Source organism: Mauremys reevesii, linkage group 10 (assembly GCF_016161935.1).
Source record: "Mauremys reevesii isolate NIE-2019 linkage group 10, ASM1616193v1, whole genome shotgun sequence".
NCBI classification, from domain to species: domain Eukaryota; kingdom Metazoa; phylum Chordata; order Testudines; family Geoemydidae; genus Mauremys; species Mauremys reevesii.
In genome coordinates this window covers 14,709,339-14,721,510 of record NC_052632.1, presented here as the reverse complement: position 1 = coordinate 14,721,510, position 12,172 = coordinate 14,709,339, and the positions used below count along the sequence as shown (strand labels likewise).

General features: G+C 45.1%; 1 protein-coding gene across 4 annotated transcripts in view; it reads right to left on the bottom strand.

Moving 5' to 3' along the window:
* Nucleotides 1-12,172, bottom strand: part of ABHD2 (abhydrolase domain containing 2, acylglycerol lipase) — a 61,144-nt gene that overhangs the window by 24,347 nt on the left and 24,625 nt on the right. For all 4 annotated transcript variants that reach the window (XM_039491649.1, XM_039491648.1, XM_039491650.1 and 1 more), the window contains 2 exons: nt 4,057-4,232; nt 649-816 (listed from right to left, as the gene is read on the bottom strand). In XM_039491649.1, the coding sequence (XP_039347583.1) occupies nt 649-816; nt 4,057-4,232 (344 nt within the window). The remainder of the gene's footprint in view (nt 1-648; nt 817-4,056; nt 4,233-12,172) is intronic.

Here is a 12,172-nt window from a genome sequence, read left to right as displayed (position 1 = left end):
CGTGAGAGATCATGTTACAGATGAGCAAGAATTAAAATAGCTTTACCTGTCTAAGCATGGGTTCCAACTACAAATCAGCTATTGCAGCCAAGAATAGCAGGCACTTCATCACTGGAGAGATGCTGATAAGGCCCTTGTTCCCTTAGTCTGAGAAAGCTGAAACTTCCCCACACCCAAAAAGTAGGCCCATGGAATTCAAGCCAGCATGGTACTGTCACTTATTCAGCAAGACACGGAATTACCTGAGCTTTCCCTGGCATTCACTTCTCATTCAGGAGCCAGTACCCCATTTCTTCCATCTTTCTTCCCAGGATGGGGATATACCAGGCTACCCAAAGGCACCTGACCTTCCTAGGCAGCTCCCTATGTTACATGACATATGCCAAGACCTCTCAAGGAGAAAACCTTCCTAGGATAACCTACCATACCTCGAACATGGGATTCTACACTCTTCTTCTCCCTTCACCCCCCTGCCTTTCAGTATCTTTCCAGGGTCAAGCAATCATGGCAGCCACAACTGCTCCTCGGTATGTACTCTCTCTCCCTCCCTCAACTAAGAGAAGCCAGGACTAGTTTTCCTAACTTTGGGGACCCTCAGAAACCAATTAACTTCTAGAAAATGAGTTAGAAAAGCTGAGGAGTACTTACCATATGTGAACATGCGTGGAGAAGTGAGCTCAATATTTGGCAGAGCTCCCAGATGATTCAAGACAGCACACCTATAACCATTTTTCTGGGCATAATCAACAAAGGTACGTATGTACTGCTTCTCGCTGTGATTAGCAATTCCAGGGCAGATGACCATCGTGACATCCTCTGCACATTTAAAAAATGGGAGAAATAAGACAAGGCTCAGGTGCAGGTTGAAGTGACATTTAATCAAGCAGTTTTTAGGAGCATTCTATTTCAAGTCAATGGGAAAGCTTTGACATAAGGACAGCTAGAACATGACTTTGCTACCAAGCAAATAAAATTGAAGTTAGCCTAGTATGAGGTGGGGTAGCAAAACTGTTAAGTGCAAAGAAAATACCAACATGCAACTGTTATTGAAAAGGGAGCTGCATAGAATTTCTTGAGCGACTTCATGAAAGTTTGCATCAGCAGTTCTACAGACAATTCCTAGAGAAGTGGTTCTCAAATTGTGTGTCGGGACCCCAAAATGGGTCGCGACCCCATTTTAATAGGGTCGCCAGTGCTGCCTTAGACTTGTTGGGGCCCTGGGCCGAAGCCAAAGCTCAAGCCCCATCGCCCAGGACTGAAGCCAAAGCCCGAGGGCTTTCATCCTGGGCAGCAGGGCTCAGGTTACAGGCCCCCTGCCTGGGGCTGAAGCCCTTGGGCTTCAGCTTTGGCCCCCCTATATGGGTGGTGGGGCTTGGGTGGGCTTAGGCTTTGGTTCCCCCCCCCGGGGTCATGTCGTAATTTTTGTTGTCACCATTGTCGTGGTGCAATGAAGTTTGAGAACTCCTGTCCTAGAGGCAAGAATTCTGTCCCAGCTAGGAACAAGTGCTTCTTCAACAATACACAAATTAAATATCCCCCCTCCCCCGCCCCATATCTATTGTGATTGCTAATCCTCCGAGAATTCTGAAGTCTGCTGCTTTCCCATTCTACAGACCAGACAGCATGCCCCTCGAGGGAAATGAAAGATGTTTTTCCCAGGGTGCGTTGTTGATACTAAGTCTACGTCCCCTCCCGGCTCACTGGAGGAATCAATTTAGGCCAAAAACTGGAAGCTCTGCTATAAGTAGACACACGAGAGCTTTATTCCCTTTAGTTTTGCTTTCACAGAAGTTAAATAAGGTGGAGGTAGGAGATAGCAGCTACACTTCTGTATCACCCCATATCCTGTGAACAAACATCTTGTTCTGAAGTACTATTTCCTGCATATGTCAACATGGTGAGACATCCTTTGATTAGAGTAGTCTAGACTAGGCTGGTTTCTACAGCAGAAGTATTTATTCTACAGTAACAACTGAACAAAACCTTCTCTTCAACCCCAAGATTGAGTGACAAAAGCAACGTCAAACTGCTGGACTAAAGGTCCCTGCTTACTTCGAAGGAACCTACACATACTTACTAGCTAAAAACCCTACAGTCAAAATATTCCCCTAAGTGAACTTGGCCAGTCTGCAATAGAACTCATGACCAACTACTGTCACCATTCAGCGTCTTTGTTCCATAGCTGGTCCTCTGAAAGATTAGGCTAAGGGCTTGACGTGCTCTGACGTGGACAAGCACATTGTTACATCTCCGGAAAGTCAGCTAATGCATTTTTGTGCTTTGTGTGCGAGCACACACAGTAACTGAGGTCCCAAGACACTGACATGCAGCGCTAGTTATCAAACAAGAGAGCTTTAGTTCTACATCATGCTCACTGGCAGCCTCTAGTTACTGCAAAGTTTTGCCTCCCATTAGTTTCTCTCCAGCTCTACAAATGACCTGGACCAGAATGACAGCGATTGTCACTGTGCAGCATCCCGCCACAAAGTGAAGATCCTGTTTATTTCTGACGAGAACCCCTTTGAATTGATTAGATAGAATAAACATCCTTTTCTGAGGGCCCAATTAGAGCCACAAGCTGCAAGTGAAGCCAGCTACTGAGAAGTACAGTTCACACTGTTTCAGTGAAATCCAAGTTCAACAGAATCATGCTGGTACCGGTGAGCCAAAAGGTCGAGTTCCCCTGACAGCATAATGTTTAGTCAAATGAAGATGCTCTTGATTTCCGATTTACTAGGGTAGTAGTTTCCTAACCTACAGACATAGTTACCCACCGATGTCTGGAATCACCTTGTTTTGTACCCTATACTTGTTTAAGTTCTCCTCTTTTGGAGATTCAATCTTGGGTCCAGGATGACTTTGGAAAAAAGTTTAATTTAAAACTGCTTTATGATAAGATCCTCCCCCTTCTAGAGTGCCGTAAACACAGAGATTCCCCTTTCCCCACTCTAGAGCAGGGGTAGGCAACCTATGGCACACCTGCTGAAGGTGGCACGCGAGCTGATTTTCAGTGGCACTCACACTGCCCAGGTCCTAGCCACCGGCCTGGGGGGGCTCTGCATATTAATTTAATTTTAAATGAAGCTTCTTAAACATTTTTAAAACCTTATTTACTTTACATACAACAATAGTTTTAGTTATATATTATAGACTTCTAGAAAGAGACCTTCTAAAAACGTTAAAATGTATTACTGGCATGCGAAACCTTAAATTAGAGTGAATAAGTGACGACTCGGCACACCACTTCTGAAAGGTTGCTGACCCCTGATATAGAGATAGCTGGGATCTGCACTGACTTTTTATCTGAACAACGGTTATCTGGCTTGTGCAGTCACTAATGATGGTTCTTCAGGCTTGCCATCTAAATAAGCGTTTCCACTTCATTGTGACTCAACAGTTCCCATAGCAGCAGCTAAATGTTTTGGCTTGATCCATGCACTTTAACTGTTTGGGAGCTTTTAGTAAAGGTTGACCCACAGCCAGGAAAGCCAACACCGTTGACCCTCGGGCAACTCCGAGCATACGTCATAATATGGAGTTATTGCTAACCTATCCTGTTTTATTTTCTGAAAATTAAAAAAAAAAAAAAAAAAAGAGAGAGACCCCCAAATTTAATTCCCTCCTATCCACACCAGGATGTAGGGCTCTACAAAGCAGTCAGTTTTAGAGTCATTCAATCTTGGGAATATAGAACCACACATCCTTTACTGCTCTAAGTGCAGGTCTGACAGTAGTTTATCCATGGCCACCTCCTAAATTTAAACCACAGGCCACGAAGCATGATTTTCCCAAATATCTGTAACTGACCTTTTAGGGCCCCTGCTCTGAAGTTCAATATATAGGTACAGAGCAGTGCGGATTTTGTAAGCAATAGCCAATTTGGGGGGCTATGAGTCCTCATCTCCTCCATCCACTGGATCAAAGTTAGACCCCAATCTTTCTGGGTTTCTCCAGGACAGCAGTGTAATTTTTCCAAATGTACTTCAACAAATATTTAGACAAGTCACTAATCAAACAGACTAAAGCTATGCATTCCAACGTGGTTGATTGACTAACCTCTAATGCAGTGTTCAGCCAGGGGCTCAAAGAGATCAAAAGTTGCCGTCGCTCCATCTGACATTGTGAGGTACTTGCGAAGTCCATACGGATGTGGTGATCTCACTCTCCCCATTTTCCCATAGAGAGCCGTCTGAATATGTCCACTCTTCCCCCAGATCATGGGTGGAATATACCTGCAAGGAGAGAGAGGGATTTCAGTTTTGTAGTCTTGAGCCTTTAAGAGTCAATTTGCAATCCTCTACCTCCATCACTTCCTGCAGTTAGTAGAACAAGGTTTGAATATATTTGCTACAATGATTGGCAGTGCTGTAATGAGCAGCTTTGCCAGCTCAGAGACGAAAGAAAAGGAAATGTCTCCCTACTGAAGTCTAGTTAACACAGACAGCAGAAAGGCCGGGATCCAGAAGCTCCAGCACATTAAGGTTTTAGTGACAGAAGTAGCGTACAAATGCTCTTTCAGAAACCAATCAGACCCTTGTGGTCTACTGGTGCCATAAAAATGGGGCAAGCCATCTTTTAAGTGTAGATCAGGTTTTAAGTGGTACAAGTTGCTTAAACTGACTTTAAATTAGTCAGCAGGCATGAAGTCAGTTAGAAATTTGGACCCATACAGACACTCATTGAGCATGAGCACAAGGCCACATAGCAAGTCAGTGCCAAGCCAGTTTTAGGACTCTGGGGTATGGCTCTCAGTCCCATCTATGCCAGGTCCATTAGTATGCCACATGCCTTCCTGACAGGAGGCGATGGCCCAGTGCTTGTACAGAACTCTGAAGAGCATAGTGCTAGATTAGTGGCAGGAATGTTATTGGGCCCCTCTGCCTCTCCTGTCGCTAGACAGGACTAAAGGGGGAGGGGGAACAACAACACAGGACAACCCTTCATTGCAGGGAGCTAAATAAAGCATTTCCTGCCAAAGGAGGGAAGCACATCTGTATTAAGCTTATCAGGAGCATGCTAGGGCTGGATGCCAGGGCAGATGGCTTTTTATCTCTGATTTACTGTTCCTCGTGAACCCAAGAGAAAAATGTGGAGGTTTGGGGGAGGGGCAGGAAGGGGATGGTTTTATCCCTTTTGCTAACACGCTAGCACAGCTGGCAAGAATTCACAGTTAATGAGAGGCATAAAGCTGCACAGGCATGAAAGGTCAGACACCACATCACCATGCAAGGGGGACAGAGGCTCAGCGCATGTCTCAAAGGGATACAAACACAAATCATCTCTTAACACGAAAAGCATGAATATGATTCATTAACTAGAAAGAGAAAACTGGTCCCAGGGGACATAGGTCAGCACACACCCCAGTTAGGAGCCACATTCCTACTATGCAGGGCATGTTACACAAAGCAAGTTTAAAGAACAGCTGACAGCCTCCTGGGAATCAGAGAGTGACTGTGGAGTAACAGCTCTGTGATGTTTTCAGGAACTTTTGACATTTGCTTCCTCTTTTATTGCTCCAGACCATATGAAGCAAAGTTCCTGTTTTCTTGAGCAGAGGGTGGAGGCTTTGCCAAAAGCAGGAGGAGAGCGTAGAATCCTCCATTCGACTTTGCTGCTTAAGCAGTAGCAATAACTCAATAAAATGAGACCTGAATTAAAGCCTTTTACACCAATGCACTCCACAACTCTGCCCCATCCTTTCCCCTCCCCTGTCACACCACAGTCCCTTCTGCACTTCAACACTAAGTGTCCACCCAGAAACAAAGTTTTTTGTAATTGATAAAATAGAAGCTGGATAGGTAAGGAAGACGGACACGTTCCTATAACCCTGACTGCCTTGCTTGTAGCATCTTTAGATTGCCAGATCTAGTCTTCCTATGTCTGTACAGCCTATAACTCACTAGGGGTGCTACTGCAATAAAGTTATTACTATAAAAACATTTTGTGGACTCACTGAACATGTAGATTAGACTCTCCACAAACAAGATTCTTCGGTACCAAGTCTTAAATTATTGCAGAGACAGGGATTTTATATACGCACCAAAAAATCTTAATACAATCTTAACTAGAGAATTACTGCTAATGCTTCAATATTAAAAACAAACAAAAAAGAATTAGTTACGTTCTGCTAAGACTGCCAAGTGCAATGCAGCAGATGTACTATCAAAAATATAATTCTTTCAACTCCAAACATGGAAGGGGGTTGAACTCACAAGCTAAGAGCAGACAATTCCAACACTGATCTTCACATTCAGTTTCACACAGCCTATTAAAGGGAGTCAACTTTATCTCCTATTTAGTTACTAGCTTATTAACAAAGAGACAGCACTGAAAGTACAAGTGGTTTCCTTCAGCAGGCTGGCTGTATTTTCATTCTGTTCTGACGTATGATTAACTGCCAAAAATCATATCGGGTTCTGTTCCGAAGTATGATTTTTGGCAGATAACCGTATCAGGCTGGCTTTCTGAAGACCCTTGTGAACAGCTTGAAAGCATGCATGTGGGAGCGCAGCTTCCAAGCCGATGCTGCGGCCACATGCAGGGCTTTCCCAAAAAATCAAGAGGAGCTGCTCTGGGGAAGTCAAATCAGCCGGAAACTGCAAGAGTGAGTGAGTGTGAGCGTGTGTGGAAAAGAAGCTTCTCCTCCATCATATGCTGTGGGGAGGAGAGGAAACTAGTAAGGAATAGCCCTGGTTCTCTCTGCCCCCACATCTTCCCCCAACCCCCCAAAACCAGTCAACCTGATACCTTTGCTTAAACCAGAGGTGGGCAAACAACGGCCACATCTGGCCCGTGGGACCGTCCTGTCCGGCCCTTGAGCTCCTGGCCAGGGAGGCTAGCCCCTGGCCTCTCTCCCACAGCTACGTGGGCAGCGCTCTCTGCAGTGGGGTTGCATGCTCCTGCTGAACAGAGCGGTAGAGTGTTCGGCTCCGTCTGTGCGGCGCGGCTGCCAGCCATGCTGTTCTGAGCGGTATGGTAAGGGGGCTGGAGCCAGGGGGTTGGATAAGGGGCAGAGGGTCCCGGGGGGGAGGGAGGGGGCAGTCAGGGGACAGGGAACGGTTGGATGGGGCAGAGGTTCTGGGGGGCGGTCAGGGGACATGTTGGGTAAGTGTTGGAGTCCTGAGGGGCCTGTCAGGGGGCAGAGGTGTGGATAGAGGTCAGAGCAGTCAGGGGACTGGGAGCAGTGAGGTTGGATAGGGGGTGGGGTTCCAGGGGCAGTCCCAGGAGGGGGCCATCCCAGGAGGCGGCGGTTAGGGGACAAGGAGTGGGGGAGGGAGGGTTAGATGAGTTGGGGGTTCTGAGGGGGGCAGTCAGGGGGCGGGAAGTGGGAGGGGTCGGATGGGGGCAGGGGCCAGGCTGTTTGGGGAGGCACAGCCCTTACCCAGCCCTCCATACAGTTTTGCAACCCCAATGTGGCCCTTGGGCCAAAAAGTTTGCCCACCTCTGGCTTAAACAGACTGGAGCAGTTGCACTCTCCCCTATTCACTCTAATTCACTCTTTATGAGCAGCAAGCATCAGGACATGCACAAGTAACTTATATTTCTAATCAATACTTGTAGGAATAAACAACTATTGTTAACAGAAACGTACAACTAGTGTTCACGTATCTTTCTATTAATAGTACTGGATTGCAGAATAGTCTGCAAGTGAGTCAGTTTAAAAGCCTCAAGCTTGAGGAACTCGCTAGAGGGCTCTCTGAAAAGCCTTATCTCAAATTATTTTTAGTTGAGACCAGGGTCATATTCAAATGCAAAACTAGTAGATTTACTCTAAAAGCTACTGCTTTAAATTTGGGGAAGAAAATATATTACTCATACATACAGATTTACTCCCTGCTTTAAATGCTGATCTCAGCAGAACCTTAGCTCATAGGGCCTATAGTTCTTCCATGATACAGTGCCAGAAACATACATGACGTTTTAATTTCTCACAAAAGAGATCGCTCCCATTTGTTGGGAGGGAGAGCAGCATACACCAGTGCGACTGATAACACAGCTTAACTCCCAGTAACTGCAGTATGTATCCACTACTATCGCAACCTATTCACATTGCCCACGGGACGGGAGTATGAACAGGGAAAAAGAGTATCAGAAGAAAGGGCTGATCAAGTGGAACCCATATCCCTCGCCACTGGAGAGTAGACCATCAGAGCTGAATTTATTCATTAAGAAAAAAAATGAGATTACAGCTACTCTGAAAGTTTCTACAGGCCACAGTAATTCTGAAGCCCTATAAATTGTGAGAATCTCTTCCAATCTAAGATGTTGTAGAGAGTCCCCAAACCAACACAATAAAAAGCCTCATCTTCCTTGGGAAATGCCACCTCCTTTACAAATGTGGCAAGAAATCTGCTTGAGGAGCACCTCAGAAGTACCCAAGAAAGAGAGCTGCTGCTCCAACTCTCTCAACCATTAACTCTTTGAAACCAGCCTACTGAGATGATCTGAAGGCACATAATATTCCTCCTACTCCTTACTGATCTAAAACCAGTGTTTCCCAAACTTGGGACGCGGCTTGTGTAGGTAAAACCCCTGGTGGGACAGACTCGTTTGTTTACCTGCCGCGTCCGCAGGTCTGGCCAATCATGGCTCCCACTGGCTGCGGTTCGCTGCTCCAGGCCAATGGGAGCTGCTGGAAGCGGCAGTCAGTACGTCCCTCAGCCCACGCCGCTTCCCGCAGCTCCCATTGGCCTGGAGCCGCAATCGGCCAGACCTGCGGATGGGGCAGGTAAACAAACCGGCCCGGCCCACCAGGGGTTTTCCCTACACAAGTGGCATCCCAAGTTTGGGAAACAGTGATCTAAACATTTTTCCAAACTATGTATAAAAGCAGCACTGGAAATTAAATACAGCTATTTTAGTATTGCACATATACATCTACCCCCAAATACTTAGGAGAGCTACATAGGCAATAGCAGAGACTCTGAAGGTAGAGGACAGATTGAGGGGGAACTGGAGTCTGTTTCCAAATATATATTTGAAAGTCCAGAAGTTAACCCCTTTTTAGTCATGCAGGAGGACAGAACAATCAATATATGGCCACTTTGCTTCATGCTGCTTTAACATCAGGGTGTGGTCATTTATGCTGCTGACTTTGTGCCAAGACACAGAGGGGCCAATACTGGAACTCTGCTTGTGACTGATGTCCGAGTCAGACATGCAAAACTCTAACCTAAAGCAGGAAACATTGAACTCTCCTCCAGGGCATTCCTAGATATAAACAAGGACCTTGCACAGCTGCTCAGTGACAATGGGACGTTACAGTCTGTATCTCTCAAGAGCTCAGTTCCAGTTTGACGTGTTTTGCCATTCTCCTATGCTTACTGTCCTCACTCCATCCCCGCAGCACAGTGTTAGAAGATACATTTGAAGAACCCCAAAACAAAAAAGGAAGGCGTTATACTGAGGCACATCCTTCCTGCAAGTGTACATTCCAAGAAGGCATAAAAACAGATTCCAACTGAAAAAACAGGTACTTCTACAAGAAGTAAAACAGAGGACAGAAGCCTCAACTGCTTTGTTTACAAAAGAACTGTTACCATGTACCATGCAAATTATCCCTTAGGGTATTTTCGAGAGTCTATCATCCAATTAGGAAGCTTTTAAGAGAAGCTACAAGACAACTAACTGCATATATTTGCTATCAGTCAGACATCTCTATACTAGGAGAGGTGCACTGGGTCTGGGTGATTGCCAGCAGCCGTGTACAGTATGCCAGCTACCCCAAGATTCTTCAGCAACTACGCATGTAAGAGGAGATTGAGACTTAAGTCTAGGACCATAGGTGGGGGCAGAATCTGGGTTGATGGTAACATGCTGGGCAGGAAAGATGGAACTAAACAAAAATGTGGCTGAGTTTTATTGTATAATCCCATTTTATAATGCCACAGATTACTTGCTAAAACAAGAATGTGAAATTGCATTACTGAGATGGTAGTAAACAAGCTGTATGCAATTCCATGGGCAAGGTATATGCAGAGAGAGAGCTGAAAACCCCAAAGCTATATTAGGCAAGGCACAACCCATTGCTTGAGATATCGCTGATGAGACACGAGGACCAGCTCTTCCAGCACTGAAAAAGCTGACTATTTTCTCAAAATCATGATATTCTGCTTTTGCAAAGAGATCTCAAATTCTGGTATCTATATTCCACATTAGGAGGTACTTTATTTGGTATTTTTACTCATTTTCTGAGGTTGTAGTACTTATTTTGAGTTAGATATTTAAACACTGAAGAAGAGGGGCGTGGATGAAAGGGTCCAAAACCTTGGACTGGCACCAATTAGCAGTTATAGCCCAAGCCACTGGGATTTCACAGGATAAGGCATATATTATCAAAAGGGACAAGTACATTTGGGAGAGAAGTTGCTACACTTCTATTCCAAGCAGGGACAGAAAGCTGCTGCTGCCAGGAAAAGAAAGTAGGTTCTCAATGGAACTACTTCCCACATCTTCATCAGCATTTTGTTCCATTACAAATCTTTGATTTCCACACTCCCACACCCAATACTGTTGGAAACCAGGCTCATCGGTCTAGCAGAGACATGTGTTCAAAGACCTACATACTCCCGTTTTCCTACAGACCCACCTCAATGTTTACTTGTTTGTAACAACTGATTGTAGAGGCCCAAGATTTTCTTGGACAATATTTTATTCAAATAAGTTTTAATAGGAAGAGCAAAAATATAGCCATATGCTTGCTGGGCCTAACACTACTAACATTAAAGGGTATTTTCAAGAGTTTAGGTACCAAGAACATAGCCTCAGAGTTAAGAAGTAACTGGTCTGTCTAACTTTAATATGGGTCATATGTTACCTGTGAGAACTGGCATGTCAACACGACTGCGCTTGTGGAACTAAACAAAGATACTGAGCTCCTGAAGAGACTAATGCACATCCTACTTCATGAACATCTGACCCCCGGCTTTTTTTATGGCACGAGGAACAGTTCCCCAATAGAACGATTCCAAGTCATCCTGCATTCTTATTTGCAAGAGGGAATCCTTCCACTTTACTTCTACCTGTCTCCCCATCAAAACTTGGAACGAATACAGTCAGCATTAAGCAGCAAGCCACTCTACAATGGGGGGAAGGGGGCGGGGGGAAGGGAGGGAAATCAACCAGCTAAGGCCTCTGGAGTAGGTATTTTTTGTTGTTGTTTGGAAGAAGAAAAAAAATGTTCCCTTGGCAACTATGGTTGCAGCATCCAGTTGCTGACAAACTGTTCAGTGCTGCCTTCTTAATTAGAAATCTAAGACAGCAGCAAGCTCCATTTTCACTTCTCCCCTTATTTACATGCAGCCCAGTTTACAGTTGCTATCACATATCCAGTCATTCGGATGTAACAGCTTTGGTGACCCTGTAAGTGCCACAGCCACAAGATCCTGCCCAGAGGGGGTGAGCCAGGACACCATTCTAGGTGCCCATCAGTGTGTACAGAGCTCAAGATTTCAATTTTACTTTATTTTAGGTTCATAGTCCATTCCTTCTCCCCACCTATGCTATGCTTCCAGCCTCTGATCCCGTCACCCTAGATCATCGCTGTCAATTTGGAGGTATTTCTCTGAGGATTGATACTTCTACCTTCCGGTTAGAAATTATTATGTAAGCACTGATCGTAACAGGGGTGATTCCAGAATGGCAGTTTGTTTCACAGCTCCAGTTGAGTTTTACACTTCAGCTGGCACAGCCACAAACCCTAAGGTAGTTTACACCAGTACACACTGAATGTGCATGTTTAGCAATCTTATGCCTCAACAGAAAGGATTAAGTAAAAAGGATGCAGCACAGGGATCCCAGAGATTGTGCAGGTATGTTCATAGGCTGCCTATGTGCTCCCCACATCTCCATTTGAAATTCATGCCCACTTCATTCAGAACAAGATTTGAGGATCTGCAAAATCCTATTTCTTGCACCAAAGGCGTCCAGGAAGCAGAACTTGCTCTCTGCACAGTGATTTATTCTATTTCACTCAAGCTTTTGGAGGCGAGCAAGCAAAGAGCCTTTTTAGGCACGTTACCTTAATGTAGCATGCAAAATGCTCAGCTTTTCAGAAGACCCATTAAATGGCTGAGCAGAGTTGAATTTAGCAATCTCACACTGCTTTGCTTAGGGCAAGGACATCTTAGCATTAGTCATGTGTTTACACTTCTGTAGTTAGAAGTTAGAAACA